This window comes from Drosophila simulans, chromosome 3L, assembly GCF_016746395.2.
Source record: "Drosophila simulans strain w501 chromosome 3L, Prin_Dsim_3.1, whole genome shotgun sequence".
NCBI lineage: Eukaryota > Metazoa > Arthropoda > Insecta > Diptera > Drosophilidae > Drosophila > Drosophila simulans.
The window spans coordinates 4416720-4432927 of record NC_052522.2 but is presented as its reverse complement, the minus strand read 5'-3'; the positions used below and the strand labels follow the sequence as shown (position 1 = coordinate 4432927).

The 16208-nt window shown below is 44.4% G+C and overlaps 3 protein-coding genes across 4 annotated transcripts; 2 read left to right on the top strand and 1 right to left on the bottom strand.

Moving 5' to 3' along the window:
• Positions 1-339: 339 nt before the first annotated feature.
• LOC6736791 (pupal cuticle protein Edg-91) lies at positions 340-1248 on the top strand. The gene is made up of 2 exons (XM_002083611.3): positions 340-711; positions 879-1248. Exons 1-2 carry the CDS (start codon positions 459-461, stop codon positions 944-946), a joined length of 321 nt encoding a protein of 106 aa, XP_002083647.1. The 5' UTR covers positions 340-458; the 3' UTR covers positions 947-1248.
• A 5912-nt stretch (positions 1249-7160) lies between these two features.
• Positions 7161-12844, top strand: LOC6736789 (extensin-1). Of its 2 annotated transcripts, none has more exons than XM_016170202.3 (4): positions 7161-7323; positions 7409-7507; positions 10555-10614; positions 10672-12844. In XM_016170202.3, exons 2-4 carry the CDS (start codon positions 7499-7501, stop codon positions 12580-12582), a joined length of 1980 nt encoding a protein of 659 aa, XP_016030436.1. In that variant the 5' UTR covers positions 7161-7323; positions 7409-7498; the 3' UTR covers positions 12583-12844. The 2 variants fall into 2 exon arrangements, with proteins under 2 accessions (XP_016030436.1, XP_016030435.1); XM_016170201.3 differs by having other exon boundaries at positions 10552-10614.
• Positions 12845-13585: 741 nt separating this feature from the next.
• On the bottom strand, positions 13586-15317 carry LOC27209391 (RNA-binding protein 14). The gene is made up of 2 exons (XM_039293464.2): positions 15226-15317; positions 13586-15160 (listed from the first exon to the last, which is right to left on the bottom strand). The coding sequence occupies exons 1-2, from the start codon at positions 15226-15228 to the stop codon at positions 13697-13699; spliced, it is 1467 nt and encodes a 488-aa protein (XP_039149398.1). The 5' UTR covers positions 15229-15317; the 3' UTR covers positions 13586-13696.
• Positions 15318-16208: the final 891 nt, after the last annotated feature.

Here is a 16208-nt window from a genome sequence, read left to right as displayed (position 1 = left end):
GCACTGCCCATTGCGACATTGACCCCACTGATCGCAGCCAGTGGGCTAAGTTGGTGGCGGAGTGGGCGGTGGGTGGTAAGAGAAAAACAGGCAAACAAACATTGGCTGGCCAAAAGCATTGTAATTAGTAGTCGGTCATGCAAGAAATAGAAGCCTCCCACCCGCCCCCCTCTTGGCCAATTCATTGATGTTTTGGAGGGGGTTTTCTTTGAATTGTTAGAAGCACACGCAGCTGGAGTCGCCCAAATTGAAGGGGGAACCGTTTTTCGCTTAGACAATTGTTTTGTCGCTGCGCATTGATGGCAATGCGGCGTTGCAAGAATCGCTTTTTGGCCATTATAAAAGCCCACTGCACGTTTCCAGCGTCAGTCAGTCAGTTTTTGTAAGCCCCGAGTGGCATTTCCATTTCTAATACGTTGTTGTTAGCCCAAAGGAAATCCGCCGAAATACTCACCAAGATGTTCCAAGCTAGAACCGTTTGCATGCTGCTCGCCCTCTGCCTTTTGGCCATGTTCTTTGTCGGATCTGAGGCCCTGCCACGCCCACAGGAGGGTCGGGAGGAGGGCGGCGATCAGGAGGCGAATGTAGAGGCTGAGGAGAAGGATCTGGAGGGAGCTGCATCCTTTGGATACGGATACTACTCGTCGCCCTACTTGGGTGGCTACTACGGCGGATATTGGCCACATTACAGCGGCAGTTACTACGGAATTGGTAAGATTAGAAGCAGGACGGAGTAAAAATACTTCCTTAAAAGAGACAGTGCTGTGTAAAATATAAATATGTATTCGGAGAATGCGTGACATGATGGATTATGTTCTAATCTCAAATTATTGATGAAGATCAAAAAGGGTATAATCTGTGAACTTACTTACTCGCAGGTTACCCATACTATGGAGGTTACTACGGATTGCATCATCACCATGGACACTATGGACACTACTTCTAGAAAGGGTTCCTAACCCAACCGGAAATAAATACTTTTACAGCCTCAGTAGAACTCTATCAGCACCAGACATCTATCAGCACTAGAAAAAATAGTACATTTAGTAATAGAAGCCGACAAAGATAGCATTAATAGCCAGCACTAGCCTCAATAGCCAGACGATGCGTTCTTGACCGGATAGCGAACAGATTAACTGCACTGCCCCTTGGGCGAGGATAATTGCTTCAATAAAGCATAAAATCACAAAAAAAGAGTACAACCAACTAAATATTACATAAATAAATGTTATACTTTGTACAAATTAATGCCTGCGTGTTTGATGGCTACTGTTGATTGTTTTAATTTTACTCCTAGCTCTTTATTTTATGCCATCGTAAAAACCTCATGAAGCGCACAGCTAATTTGCAATTCAAATGGAGCCAGACAAAAATTGGCTCCATATCGCTGGTCTAATCTAATTAATAGGGGCTTTATTTCAGAAGCAAATTAACTGTACAAATTGGTAAGAACTTAAGCGGACGTTGGCCGTAAATGTCTGGCAATAAACGGCAGAAAAGTACAAGTATGCTTCGGTTATTTGACTCCTGTTGTGCCACTCGGCGTATGCGTAATTTATGAGTGGAATACCATAAATCTCTTAAGGCGAGCGAGCATTGTGTAAGCCAAGTGTCTCAGATTCTCAAAATAAACTCGCCGATCAGTGCTGCCCAAGACTATTTGTCTTGATCGGATTTTGACAGGCAACAATCGGATATTGGATGCCAGGCATCAAGTCCGAAAGGTCACGGAAGCGACGGACAATGGACATCTAAGATTAACGGCCGGCAGACGGCGGCGATGGTGCGACAATAATCGTTTGATTTCACAGAGAAACTTTAGCATACATTTTATTCAGTTGATCTAAGGTCAATCGGTAGCCCAGAAACGAAACTCTCCATTTGACCTCTGCTTGACACTTTTCTTCGTGGCTTACAAACGTCAAAATCAAGAACGTATCATTGATTTTCTTTGATTTGTATTCACATTCCGAGGGCCGGATATAGCTGTAGACAATAATAGCGTTAAATTGGTTATTAAAAGATCGTTTAGCATTTCATTGTTGATCTGAAGCGTGACTTAGCTCAAAATATTGCTTAAATATGATTATTATTTATTCATCAGCTTGGAATGACTCACTTAAAAAATCTTGCCAAAATGGATAAAAAACTTGTTTTAATTAGAGCTGGGAGACTTTTGTCTGGTTAGCTTCTGCTCTTTGTGGCTCAATAAATTAAGCCAGCTGACGCTAGCACCGACATTCATTGCACTTTCTCACAGTTGCCGGATTTCGCCAATGGGTTTCTCTAGATCATTTCGTTTTCTGGATTCATAAATCACTTGGCAATAGGCCAAAAATATCAGACTGATTATTTGGCTAATTTTTTGTTTGTTTTAGTTAATTTTACCCAAAGCTGTTTGCGTTTCGTTGACGTTTTTCTTCTATTTATTACTTTCATTAGCTAAAAAAGTAGATATTGAAATTCATTGAAAAACGTTCGGCCATTGTTATATGGAAAAACCACTGGAATTATATCCACGAACTTCTTTGTTGTTTTTTTTTATGCTGAGTTATTGTATCTTTCGTGGTATTTAATTTGGGCATCGAACACTCGAGTTCAAGTGCAGGAATTGAGAGAAGTAGAGCACAGTGTATCGGCTTAATTGGGAATAAAAAATTCGTAAAAAAAAATTTTGTCATGAAAAAAAATAACAAAAATTTTAAGACATTTTAATAAATAGTTCACGAGCCTATTAAAAAGTCCGATTAAAAATTATGAGAATTCCACATATTGATTATAAAATTTACTTTTAATCCACTGTATAATCTGTTTATTTTTTCGTGATTTAAAAAAAAAGCGAACTAATAATTTGATTTGTATCCGAGTACCTGCTTGTTTACCCATGCGTCGTGGGTCGCTTTATATCTCAATTAGATGCTAAGACGATCATCATTAGCGGAGTGGTGGCGACTGCATTCAAAGCGCAGTGCGCTCTTGATGCGATAATAATTTCAGTACAGTAAATTATCAATCTATATGCCGATGGCATTAATTCCTCGTACCCGTCAGCGAGACGGCTTAAAGGTGTCGCAATCTGGCTTCAGCAGCAGCAGCAGTCGCTTTGAGAAGTTCCTGCTGCGACAGGTTCGTGTCTTAAGTCTTTCGTCTTTCGTGGAATTAACATGTCAAGCACGTATTATTTCAGGTCGAACAACAATCCCCATCCGCAATGTTGTGGCAGTCCCGAGCCAGCATTCGATTCTTCCTTGCCACCAAGGACGCTGCGGCCTAAACGCACTTGAACCCTTTTAAAATTATACACTGAAAAATATTATTTTTTTGTAAGAAAAAAATTTATTGAATTAAATATTTATTCTATTTAAGTAACATCTGAGATTTGGACATCAGTCCAATAATAAAATGTAATACAGCGCTCAGCTTTTCTTAACCACAGTTTTGAAATTTTTTCAGCACTGGCATCCTGGATTTGTCCCTCAAAATTGGCCATTGAACTTGCGGCAAAACTTGTTTTCCCCTCGTTTTCTTATCGTTTCTGTGGCAGCTGCTGGCGTGGCTTTTGTGGTTAAGAGTCGAGGCGAGTTGGCCGGATTGTAATAGTAAGCATTTTGCATACCAAAGGTATTAAAGTCTTTCGACTTTGACCTTGCCCAATCCGATCTTCGCGTAGGTGAATAGAGCACAGCAGGGTGTACCTTAATGTGTGTGGCATGCTCGACTTGGCAAGAGGCAAGGGCGATCAGTTGTGGCAGAGCGACCCACCGAGAAGTCCGCTCCAAATGCAACAGACCAGAAACCCGACCAAATAAAGAGAACTTCTAGGCTTTGGAGACTGCTCGTTATTTAATTTCCAGTCAAGCTCTTTAATTAGCTGTTAACTTCCGCAACATTTGCGCCAAAGAACGCTTGTCTTGTCTTGCCAAAAAAATAAAACACAAAATTCCGAGATACAAGCTACTCCCAACCAAGTATTTATTCGTTGTGGGTGCGTTCAATGGCTGAAAGTGATTTATGAACGCCTGCTGAGCCATAGATATTTATGGCAATTGTTTCGCTTCGATTTGCTAAGCCATTTTAGGCTTTAATTAAAGTGCTTAGTACTGGGAACTAGTCTACTAGACTCCGCGACGGAAACGACGCTCTGCCCAAAAACTAAGTCAAAAGCTTCCATTAGCCGAGTTTGCCGACAAGTGCTGACAGGAAGTTCTCATCTCTCGGTTCTAGCCATGAATTATGACCAAGTTTGACCAAGAAGCGACGAAGCGTTTTAGAAAGGCGAAATCCTGTGCCACTAAGGTCACATTCTGGTCCGAACGAACGCACCAGAACCCGTTCTCCAGTCACTTCCTCCTTTGTAACAGGATCAGCTTGGGATTCCGCTTCATGTGCTGGCCATTAAGCGGGTATTCTGGTTCTCAGCCGTCGGATGCCGCGGCGACCTTGAGACGAGAGTGCAAAAAATCTGTTCAGATGTTCGCTGCTGCCCCGATCTCTCGGTGTGTAGGTTGCAATTAAGCTGAACTTGTTATGGTCGCCGGTTTCACTTCGGTTGCTCACCGACGTTGGCTTTATGACCGAAAAAATGTGCTTAATGAAAACGAACCGACGCCCCATCCATCTCCCCATCTGCCTCCCCCCACTTTTAGCTAATCGCCCCGAAAGTTGTTATAAATTTGTCACTTAAATTCATTACATCGATTGGATCCATTGTCACTCGCGTAATTAGATATTGATGAATGGGCCTTTGTGGGTGGTTCACTAAACGGGTGGGGTATGTGCACTGTTGCAGAAAACTTGACCTAACGTAATAAAATTTTCTAAAATAATGTTTATTCGTCTAAATTTTTAAATTCAGTATGTAAAAGATATTTAAAGGACATTATTAAGTAAATCTCATGATATTAATTTACTTTTCATATTGAAGAGTATTTTAATTCTGTGTCTGTTGAAGTTCAGCGTTAATTTGTCACTGATGATTGCAAATTTATTTTCGAATAATTTGTAGCAGTTCGATTTATACAAGTAGTAAACGTTAAGTATTTTATAACATACATTTTCAGAATCTTTAAATAAATCTAGCTTAAATTTAATTAGCTCGTGTTTGTGTCATTTACCTTCTCATTTTAATTAATAGCCAACCCATCACCTAAATTAAAAGGGTATGACAGACTGCGTCTTCTCGAGTTTTACTTTCATTTGTCATATTTGATTATTTATTTGTGAATATTTTGTATCGGTTCGATTTGAACATCAGGTAAAGCGCCCTGAGGTTTAATGAACTGTTGGCGGATTTGTTTTTGGTGAAAACCATTGGAGCTGAATCACCTGCTGATTATTATTGTTGGTTGTTGGTTTTATGAGCGTTTACCTTGCGGTTGACGCTGCTTGCGATTCATTTGTATGCCATGGGCGAAATTGTCCCAGCGAAATGCATAAAAACTTCAGGTGGCTTATATTATTTATGGACTGGGTCCAGGGAATTTTAATCAGGTTCTAGCCACATCCTAGTTGCAGTGTTAATCCCTGTTAATATTCATTTATTATTTCACTTCCAAATTGTAGAGGATCAGACAGCTTGCACTCTATAGCTTAAAATTCCTGAGTGATTTGCTTCGCATTTGTGGGCATGCTAAATAGTTGTTAAAAGCTTTTAGTTTTAGTGCTAAGCCGCTTAGCCGAATAGAATTTCCAGTTAGCCACGCAAATAGAACTCCAGCTGAAATGCGACTCATCTGTGGCAGCCGTCGATCATCTCTGATCTAGCTCTCTGGTTTTTAATTATCGGCTGGCAATAAACGATTTGAGTTCAAGTTGTTAATGGCATTTCGTTATGTTTCATAGTTTTGAAAGTTGAAATACTTGAGTCGAATCAAATGGTTGTTGTACAACACAACGCATCTTGTACGGGTATCTTCCGGTTTTTCGTCCGATTTATGATTATTATTAATAATTGAATTTCTATTTGTTCGACGAGCCGTGAACATAGACCAGCATCTTTTTGTGGCTTTGTTTCGCTTGCAGGGTTTTTTCATCTTTTTTTTTGTTTTGATGATTAGAGCTTAATTTAATGGAATCAACAATGGAAACCGTTGCTTGATCGATTGTCTAATTTGTCAGCCAAAGGATTAGTACGAAAATCAACATTAATATGCCATTAAAGCGGCACGAACAAGGTTTTGCCCCCCATCCCTCCCTCATTAATAGGAAAAGGGTGCAGTTCCGCTTGATTGATGAAAAAGAACCGAAGCTATCTGATCGCTTTTCACACTTTTGGCCAGCTCCACTTCTACTTCCACTCCGCTGGGGTTCTTTTTCCCGTCATTCAAGCCAACTGCCAACTAAGGTCATTCAACAACCCAAATAAAAGCAAATCAAAACAGCTTCAACTTTAGATTTTGGGTGTTCTTTTTGCACTGCGATCGATATAAAATCAATCAAGGTCATCGCATCTCAACTCACTTCAAACGGTAGCAAAACTGCTAGGCAAAATGGTATCGAATATTTTGGCACGCTTGCGTACGGTTTTCGGAAGTCATGAAAAGGTTTTCTTGTCGAGAGCTATTAACAGAGATCAGTGTTGTTGAATATATAAACTATAATCAATATATGTAAATATAATCAATTATATTGGGCATTTGCCCAATGTCCACTTATATAGCGTAGTTTTTGAATAAGTAACTTTTAATGGTGCCATTCGTAAAAGTACTTAAAATTGTCGATCATTCCACTCCTAGTTATTTAGTTTTATATAGTTCATGACATTACCTTTTTCCACAAAGATTTTATTTATTTCCCTTTCATTCAATTTAAATTTTCTCTTCGCCCAAGCACTGTTCATACTCAAGGTCATTCCACTGCTATTTTTGGCGCATAATGATGGCAATTTGTAGACCAATTTGCGTGGATACTTCTGCAGTTTGTAATGCCACGGCTTAGACAAACACCTTTAAGTACGGAGGTGGAGCTATAAAATCGATTAGCACCCCGAAGACGGGCTAATTGTGGGCACGCACGAAGCTCCAGTTCCGAATACCCCACAGGTGGCAGTCTTCTTGACTGCGAACCCCTCCCCACCTGGATTCAGTCGGCGCGGCTGCACTGCGCATGCGTGGCGACTGCCGAGCGATTCGATCGGGCGTCTTCGGCAGCAGAGTCTTATAAATACGCCGGGCGTCGGCGCAGTTTTTGTTATTTGAACTTCAAATTTGCTCGAGATCGCTTCGTCTCGCGCATTCGGCCGCTAGCGAAACGCGCGCGTTTTATTGGCGATTTAGTAGCGTTTTCTGTGCCGCCTTTACCGCGGCGATTTTGCGTTCTTTACAAGTGGGTAGCTGTTTGCCATAAACAGAGTGACTTCTATATGGAACATTTTGGATGTAAATAAGTGGTGTTCGTAAATATATTTTAGGTGCTGACGCAAGTGGTGCTGTTGATCTCAACTGATCTGATCTGATCTGCTATTGAATCGCAAAACGCGTAGTTGCATCACGACTCGAGAATGAAGATGGTGAGTGTGCTGGTGTTGCAGTGCGAAACGAGTGCACCGAAATGTGCGAACAATCAGGTCATAATCGTAACATTGTCGCGGCTAGAATCGGCACTGGATCCCAGAAATATTCACACTTTTTTGAGGTGCAGTTGCATGCTGCTGCGATCCGCAGTTAGCAGCAGATCTGCAGCTTGCAGCTCGGCAGTTGGCCTGCTGGCATCCCATGAGTTGTCTGTCAAACAAAATTGCCCAACGCCAAAGAGTTTCTAAAAAGCGACAGCGACGAAAAACAAACAAACTTACAGAAACAAAAACAGAAACAGATACGACTCCGCGCTGCGAGTGGAGGAGTCGCATGGTAAATTTGCATAAATGGCGCTACAATTGAAGAAAATCGGTACAAGTACAAATAAAATAACAGAAAACAGCTGGCAGCAGTCATCAGTCAGATGCGAAGACGGCGACATACACGTAGAGAAAGGATAATTGATAAATGATTTATAAAGGGAAAAGATTGAAAAACAAATTTTATTTTTGACCAGTTCAAACAAATTTTCAGTTATTACTTATCTAACAAGATTGGTTATTTTGAATATCCAAAATCAATGATAACCAATATAATTTTTTACTTATTGGAAATAATATTTCTTTAATTTAAAATCTATTTAAATATCTTGAAGGTTCTAGTTTATTAGCAAATGTATATTACTTTTTTTTACCCGGGTCATTTTATTTTTTTCACTTTCCCCATACTCCAAAACCATTTTAATTCATGAATTTAAGAAGAGATCGAAATTTCTTTCTGTGCTGACCTGCGGCAATGGTAACTGCATTGAGTGATTCCACCGGCTCCAAAACCGAGTCCGCTGCCAATGACTGACTCACTCGAGGGCGACTCCGGAGTTGCGACCGGAAGTGCTCATAACCGACCGTTCCAATCCGCCCTGCGCTGAGTTGCTCTTCACGCATGCGCGTGTTCTTGGCCATTTCAAGAGCGGCTAAACGGGCCACGAGATTTGGCAATAAGCCCTGGCTGGTGAATAGGCTTGAATGAGTCAATGGGTGCCCAGAACCAGTGTTGAGCAACCGCAATTAACACCGAGCGCCAAACTGATTTTCCCCAAGGTCGTCACACCACATATAAATAGATGTGCTGGCTTTGGTTTTATGATGTGATTTCACACGCCTCAATTGTGACAATTAACGCCCCCCGTTTCGCGGCATTTGTCGCCCGAATTGTCTAAGTTTTCGGTGTTTTTCTCTGTTTGTTTGGAGTCAGGGCCTAGGAAAATGACTCGACATGATCGAGACAGTTTCAGATTCTGTGTTAAAAAAGTTCCAGCGGCGGGCGCACCTCGAGCAGTAGACCTCACCCACTTTACACACTCTTCAAAACTTCAACTATTCAAGCCACACAGAATTATGCCACTCGAGATGACGCCGCACATTCGGACAGGTATTTTGTAATGGGTGCTTTAATTACGAGCTTGTAGATTGAAATGGTGAAACTTTCAATTAAGGTCAACAGGAAAACGGATATGTATATCTTAATTCGTCTGAGCCATGTTCATTTTGGATTAGCAGAAACAGTAGGATGCCATCTTTGGCATTATTCTAAAGCGAATATTAATAAAGCGAAACATCGAGAGCATTATTCATGTTATGCGACACCTGTGTGAGTCACTGCCATAAAAAAATACATTTCAACCCAAAACTTAATTGGGTTCTGACTTTAATGGACATACACATATCAACGCGAGTTGTCAACTAATAACGCAACAGAGACCAAATTATACGGCGGTTAGAACTAGTTTCTTGAGGTGCTTGCGATTCATGCCACAAGTGGAAAGAAGATTGGCAAATCCGCTAGAATTTAAGGCCCGACAGCTGACAAGTCGCTTGAGTATCTCACAAGTGGCATTTTTCTATAACAATTTATCAAAGAAGTTAAAAAAAAAAATATAAAAACATAATCATAAATCCATAAGAACATTGCGTGGGACGCCTTAAACTATTTCCATTTGATTGAGATGATCTCGCTGCTCGAAGCGACTTTTGTTCCATTTTTATATAACATGGTTTTTTTGTTGAATTTTTTGCTGCTATTGTCTTGATTCAATTAAGGTTTCTGTTTTAATGGCCAGTCTTTAACGACTCTGACTTGAAGCGCACTCGTAGAAGCCGTTTAAGTTTATTTTTAGTTTTATTTTGGCAAATTTATGTGTTTTAATTTGAGAAATGTAATTCCGGGTTTCAAAGATTGTTTGGCTCAGCAGATAAAGGTTTTCACTGCCTCTCTCAAAGTCTGTTATCTATGACTTAATTAGTGCTCGCCAAATTGCTGGTTTTGTATTTACATAAATCGGAGCGAGTGGAGGGATTTCCATCTAATTTGATTTTAGCATCTTCTCGGGTTTATCGAACCGGTCGGCGTGACTTTGCCATCAAGTGCTAGTGTTTTTGTCCGACTATCCACGAGGTTATTCACACATGCCTGGTATTTAGAACATTTCTAGGCGGTCCAGATCGCTTCGATAAACTAATGGTCAATGTGGCAGATGCTACGACCTTGACTCTGAGTGTTGCCCGCGGCAGCTACCAGTTTTTATTTTTCTATTATTTTTTTTTTTTAAATGCAACCACATGCGGGCTTGATGTAGGCCCGGTCTATACCGCCCCTGCCAATAATCAATCAACGCATGGGCAATTAGCGCACAAAAATGCGTTTAATTTGGCTTTCGACTTGTTAATCATTAATGTGCGTAGAGAGCCTTCGATGAACGTGACCTAATTGGATTGTGAGCGCAGTGTCGAATTCTTAGCCAAAAACTGATGGTGTCAAAAGCTGACAACGGTCATTTGCCAAATTGTCGAGCCTTAATTATATGCGGAAATTTTCGATGCTCTGACGCCACTGAAAATGGCCATAAACGGTCGAGGCCCACGTAGATATTGTCAGTCACTCTGGCTAAATATAAATATAAATGTCAAAGACTTGGATTTAAGATCATTAATGTTTTCAACACTAAATTATGTTTATATTTTTCTTATGTTTCTTGCAGCAGATTCGTGTATTTAGCCTGGCTTTGATCGCCCTAAGCCAGAGCTACTTTACTGCGGCCCAGGTAAGTCGATGATATCTGATTAATGCAAGCGTACTTAACAAATTGAATCGCTTCCAGGGCTATGACTATCCCCAGCCGAAGGTGTCCTTCACCGATGGGTATTCGTATCCGCAGCCGGCCATTCCGTTCCCACCACCACTCCCGAAAGTGGTGGAGTCCAGTGGCTACTCCTACCCAAAGCCAGCCGTTCCCTTCCCGCCAGCACAGCCCAAGTACACACCACCAGTGCAGCAGATCATTCCGCAGGAACCGAAGCTGGTCAGTGGGTACTCCTATCCAAAGCCAGAGGTCCCCTTCCCGCCACCCACGCAGCCACCACAGATCAGGGTGACATCCCCACCGGTCGCCGAGGGATACGCCTATCCCACACCGTCGGTACCCTTCCCCCAGCCAAAGCAAGGATACGATTACCCCAAGCCGGCAGTTCCGTTCCCACCACCAACTGCTCCACCACAAAAGTACTTGCCACCTGTAACCACAACTCAAGCGCCACCTCCTCAAGTTAAACAGGGATACGACTATCCAAAGCCTGCCATTCCATTCCCACCGCCTACTGCTCCGCCACAGAAGTATCTTCCCCCGGTGACCACCACTCCTGCTCCACCTCCACCACCACCGCCGACTAAGAAGTATCTGCCACCCCCTCAGGTCAAGCAGGGTTACGATTATCCTAAGCCAGCAATTCCATTCCCACCACCTACAAACCCACCACAAAAATACCTGCCTCCCGTTGTGCCAACCAGTCCTCCTGTGCCAAAATATGTTCCCCCACCTACACCTACCTACATTCCACCACCACCAAAGAAGCAAGGATATGACTATCCCAAGCCCGCCATTCCATTCCCACCACCAACCGCTCCTCCTCAGAAGTATCTGCCTCCTGTGACCACAACCCAAGCACCACCTCCTCCCCCGCCTAAGTACCTGCCACCACCACAGGTGAAACAGGGATACGACTATCCCAAGCCAGCTATTCCATTCCCACCACCAACTGCTCCACCACAAAAATATTTGCCACCTGTTACCACTACGAAAGCACCTCCACCACCACCTACCGTTAAATACCTTCCTCCACCACAAGTGAAGCAAGGTTACGATTACCCAAAACCCGCCGTTCCTTTCCCACCTCCCACTAACCCACCACAGAAATATCTGCCGCCTGTTGTGCCCACGAGTCCACCACAGCCGAAGTACTTGCCACCTCCAAAGCCAACAAACCCACCGCAGCCCAAATATTTGCCACCCCCACAGCCTAAGTCGGGCTATGATTACCCAAAACCCGCCATTCCATTCCCACCACCAACAAACCCACCACAGAAATACTTGCCACCTATTGTGCCCACGAGTCCACCACAGCCCAAGTACTTGCCACCTCCGAAGCCAACAAACCCACCGCAGCCCAAGTATCTGCCACCCCCACAGCCTAAGTCAGGCTATGGTTACCCAAAACCCGCCATTCCATTCCCAGCACCCACTAACCCACCTCAAAAGTACCTGCCACCACCAGTAATTCCCACTTCACCACCAGTACCAAAATATCTGCCACCTACAAACCCACCAACACCCAAGTACTTGCCCCCGGTGCAGGCGAAGCAGGGTTACGACTATCCCAAGCCCGCCATTCCATTCCCACCACCCACTGCCCCACCACAGAAGTACTTGCCACCTGTGACCACAACTCAAGCACCACCTCCACCTCCTCCCACATCCAAGTACCTTCCTCCACCGCAAGTTAAACAGGGTTACGACTATCCCAAGCCCGCCATTCCCTTCCCACCACCCACAAATCCCCCACAGAAGTACATTCCACCCGTTGTGCCAACCAGCCCGCCCACTCCCAAGTACCTTCCACCCCCTCAGGTGAAGCAGGGTTACGACTACCCCAAGCCAGTCATTCCATTTCCCCCACCCGCCCCCAAGTCCGCGGGCTATTCCTACCCGAAGCCGGCCATCGCATTCGACTTTTGAATAACTCATCCGTCGATCGGCCACTCATCACTGATTAAATGACACAATTGCCTCTGTGTGCGCATAGTGATCCTTAGGAACGTACGAAATTGAATAATTGTAGTCTACTGTAATATTTTATTTAATAACTATTATTAATGATGTACCGGGGATCTTGCCTACGGAATCTCCAATCGAACTTAGTCATTAAAATATGTGTTTGAAACTTATGTTTTAACGATTACGCAATGCTGCCGAATTAAAAACGACAATGTGAATGTTATGTGGTTACTGTTTTCTTTCAGTGGGTTAAATAGTAAGACGTCAAGTATCAAAGCAACAGCAGATCCCATTTAGAGCGAAAAATAAATCCAGTCGAATCACATACTTTTAGACATCGCAGTTCAAAGTGCTTGCCTGCCGAAAAGTAGAGTACAATTGGGCAACAATAAATTCATAATTCTACTGAAACTCCATCAAACGATAGCATTGGAATAATGTAACCTGTTAGTTTTCAGCAGGAATAACAAAAGTCTTTCTTTGATATTGGTATAACTCTGTACATTAAGGCTGTTTATAATATTATGACAAATTTATAATAACCCTGTCTTACAAAATCGACCCATAATTCACTGGCATTTTTAACTCTGAAGACTGCCACGAGAAACTTAGTACAATATCGCATCACCTTGGTCCATATGTAAACATCTTATAAAGGCCAAAAAGTATGCCTCGATTTTTCGTATCGTTGACTTTGAACTTGAAGCTTCAGACGACAATGCACTTGCTGAACAAAAAATTAATTTCGGATCATTAAACGAGTTTCCGCATCTCGAACTGAACTAGTTTTTTCAGCTGCTGGATCGTCTCCGCTTGACGACAGCTCGGTATTGATGCATAATAATCATTGGCTTTAATGGCCTAAACTTCTTACTCTATTATGCAATATTTATTGTTAGGCAAATAAGTGGGCTCCCGTCAATGGGGTTTCCTGTTAGTCGATTAATTAATCAGGCAGTGAAAGTATTTTTCAATATTTTTTTTATTTATGACTTTCTTAATTTCGTTTCCCAGGTGAAATCCGTGAGTCAAATAACAGGATTTGGCTCGGTTCGCTGGGTGTTCGTTGGAGCCTCTAGTAACGGTGACGGCGGAGGACCACGCGACGCTGGGTCTTGTAGCGGTATCCATCGTTGGAGGAGAAGGAGTGGGCGGGCTCAGAGGCGGCGGTCTCGTAGCTCTCAGCGGGGGCAGAGTAGGAAGCAGCTGGGGCGGAGTAGGAGACAGCTGGGGCGGAAGCGGCACCGCTGTAGTACTCGGGAGCAGAGTAGCTCTGAGCGGGCGCGGAGTAGCTCTGAGCGGGAGCAGCGTAGGAGACAGCTGGAGCGGAAGCAGCAGCAGTGTAGGTGGCAGCAGGAGCGGAGTAGCTCTGGGCAGGAGCGGCGTAGGACACAGCTGGGGCGGAGGCAGCAGCGGTGTAGGTGGCAGCGGGAGCAGAGTAGCTCTGAGCGGGGGCGGAGTACACTGGAGCTGGGGCAGAGGCTGCTGGAGGCAGGTAATCGTTGGAGGGCAGGTGGCTCACATCACGACGGTGACGGCGGAGCACCACACGCTTGTGGGTCTTGTAGCGGTATCCATCGTTGGAGGAGAAGGAGTGGGCAGGAGCAGAAGCAGCGGTTTCGTAGCTCTCAGCGGGCTCGGCGTAGGAGACAGCAGGTGCGGAATAGGTCTGGGCGGGAGCGGCGTAGGACACAGCTGGGGCAGAGGCAGCGCTCTGGTAGACTGGAGCGGGGGCGGAAGCTGCTGGGGGCAGGTACTCACTGGTTGGGGCGGAAGCGGCGCCCTGGAAAGGGGGCAGGTAGTCGTTGGAGGGCACACCACGACGATGACGGCGGAGGACCACGCGCTTGTGGGTCTTGTAACGATATCCATCGTTGGCCGAGAAGGTGTGTGCGGGCTCAGAGGCAGCGGTCTCGTAAGACTCAGCGGGAGCGGAGTAGGACACAGCTGGGGCGGAAGCGGCAGCGGTGTAGGTCTGAGCAGGAGCAGCGTAGGACACAGCAGGAGCCGATGCAGCAGCGGTGTAGGTGGCAGCAGGGGCGGCGTAGCTCTGGACGGGAGCGGCGTAGGACACAGCTGGAGCAGAAGCAGCAGCGGTGTAGGTGGCAGCAGGAGCAGAGTAGCTCTGGGCAGGAGCGGCGTAGGACACAGCTGGGGCAGAAGCAGCGGCGGTGTAGGTGGCAGCAGGAGCAGAGTAGCTCTGGGCAGGAGCGGCGTAGGACACAGCTGGGGCAGAAGCAGCGGCGGTGTAGGTGGCAGCAGGAGCAGAGTAGCTCTGGGCAGGAGCGGCGTAGGACACAGCTGGGGCAGCATAAGACACCGCTGGAGCAGATGCAGCAACGGAGTAGCTGGACTCAACGGGAGCGGAGTAGGAAGCAACTGGGGCCGAGGCCTCTACGCTGTAGCTCTGGGCAGGAGCGGAGTAGGAAGCCACGGGAGCCGATGCTGCTCCACGGCCGGGGGGCAGGTACTGGCTAGATGGCAGGTGGCTGACATCAGCGGCCACGGCGGCGATGAAGGCGCAGAACAAGAAGAATTTCTGCAATGGAAGAAATTACACATATTAGCTGAGTATCCTGATGGAGCGCCGGTCCTGGTTAATACCATTTTTCTGGGTGCTCGGCTGTCCAGTTGAACGGAGAGTGCAAGTGGAAGTGATGCCTTAGACCATGTTCTGCGGCTTATTTATATGATTCTAATCACCGGCCTGCGGCGGGAAATTTGCATTTGACTATTTAATTTATGAATTTGTATTTAGTGACACCGCCAAAACATATCCATTATAGTTTTGCAAGCAGGTTTGCAACGGGTTTTGCGGTCTGCTCAACTCCAGCGAGATCATGAGCCACGATTTGGGGGTCCCCCTTTCTCCCCCGGCCTAACCTCCAAATCATCCAAACGGCCACTTAATATTTTTAATATATTTCGTTAATACTTAGTGGCCAAGATCAGGTTCCATTGTTCCCCCATCCGCACTCACCAATTTCTCCCAGGCCAAACGCGTGCCGATTCCAATTCCCAATTCCGACCCACCCCAGCTCAATTTGCTTAATTGTCGATAATTATATTGTGGCTTAATCAACTGGTACTAATCGGGTTCTATGACTCCGGGTAATAAAAGCAGATGTTCGATAGCGGAGCGGAGAAAAGGCCAAAAACAGTTGGTAAGAAGCGAATTGACTGCCGAAAAAGCAATCAAATTGCGGAAATAAATCACGACCTCAATGCCGAAACAATAGATGTGACTGCCGAATCCGAAAGAAAACCTGAACAAAATGGAATGAATACACTTTTGCAAAAATTACCTTTTATGAAGATCAAGTCGAAGGAAAAACATTAATAAAACGAGGTAATTAATTCTATTCCTCGAACTAGATTCTGCTAACAAAAGTTGTCGCCCCCTCCTATATTTAAGTGCAAATTGTATAAAAATCACTTATTCACTATAAAATAATATTCTATTAAATTTAATAAGCTTTTGGGCCATACAAACTTACTAACTTAATACCGGCATATTAAAAAGACACACCATCCGACAAAGTTAACATACCCCTTACTTTTGTAGGTAAGTGGTCTAAAAGCGTTAA

Coding starts and splice junctions, on each gene's coding strand:
- LOC6736791 (XM_002083611.3), top strand. CDS start 459: ATGTTCCAAGCTAGAACCGTTTGCATGCTGCTCGCCCTCTGCCTTTTG. Junction 712..878: donor CGGCAGTTACTACGGAATTG/GTAAGATTAGAA, acceptor ACTTACTCGCAG/GTTACCCATACTATGGAGGT.
- LOC6736789 (XM_016170201.3), top strand. Junction 10,615..10,671: donor GCTACTTTACTGCGGCCCAG/GTAAGTCGATGA, acceptor AATCGCTTCCAG/GGCTATGACTATCCCCAGCC.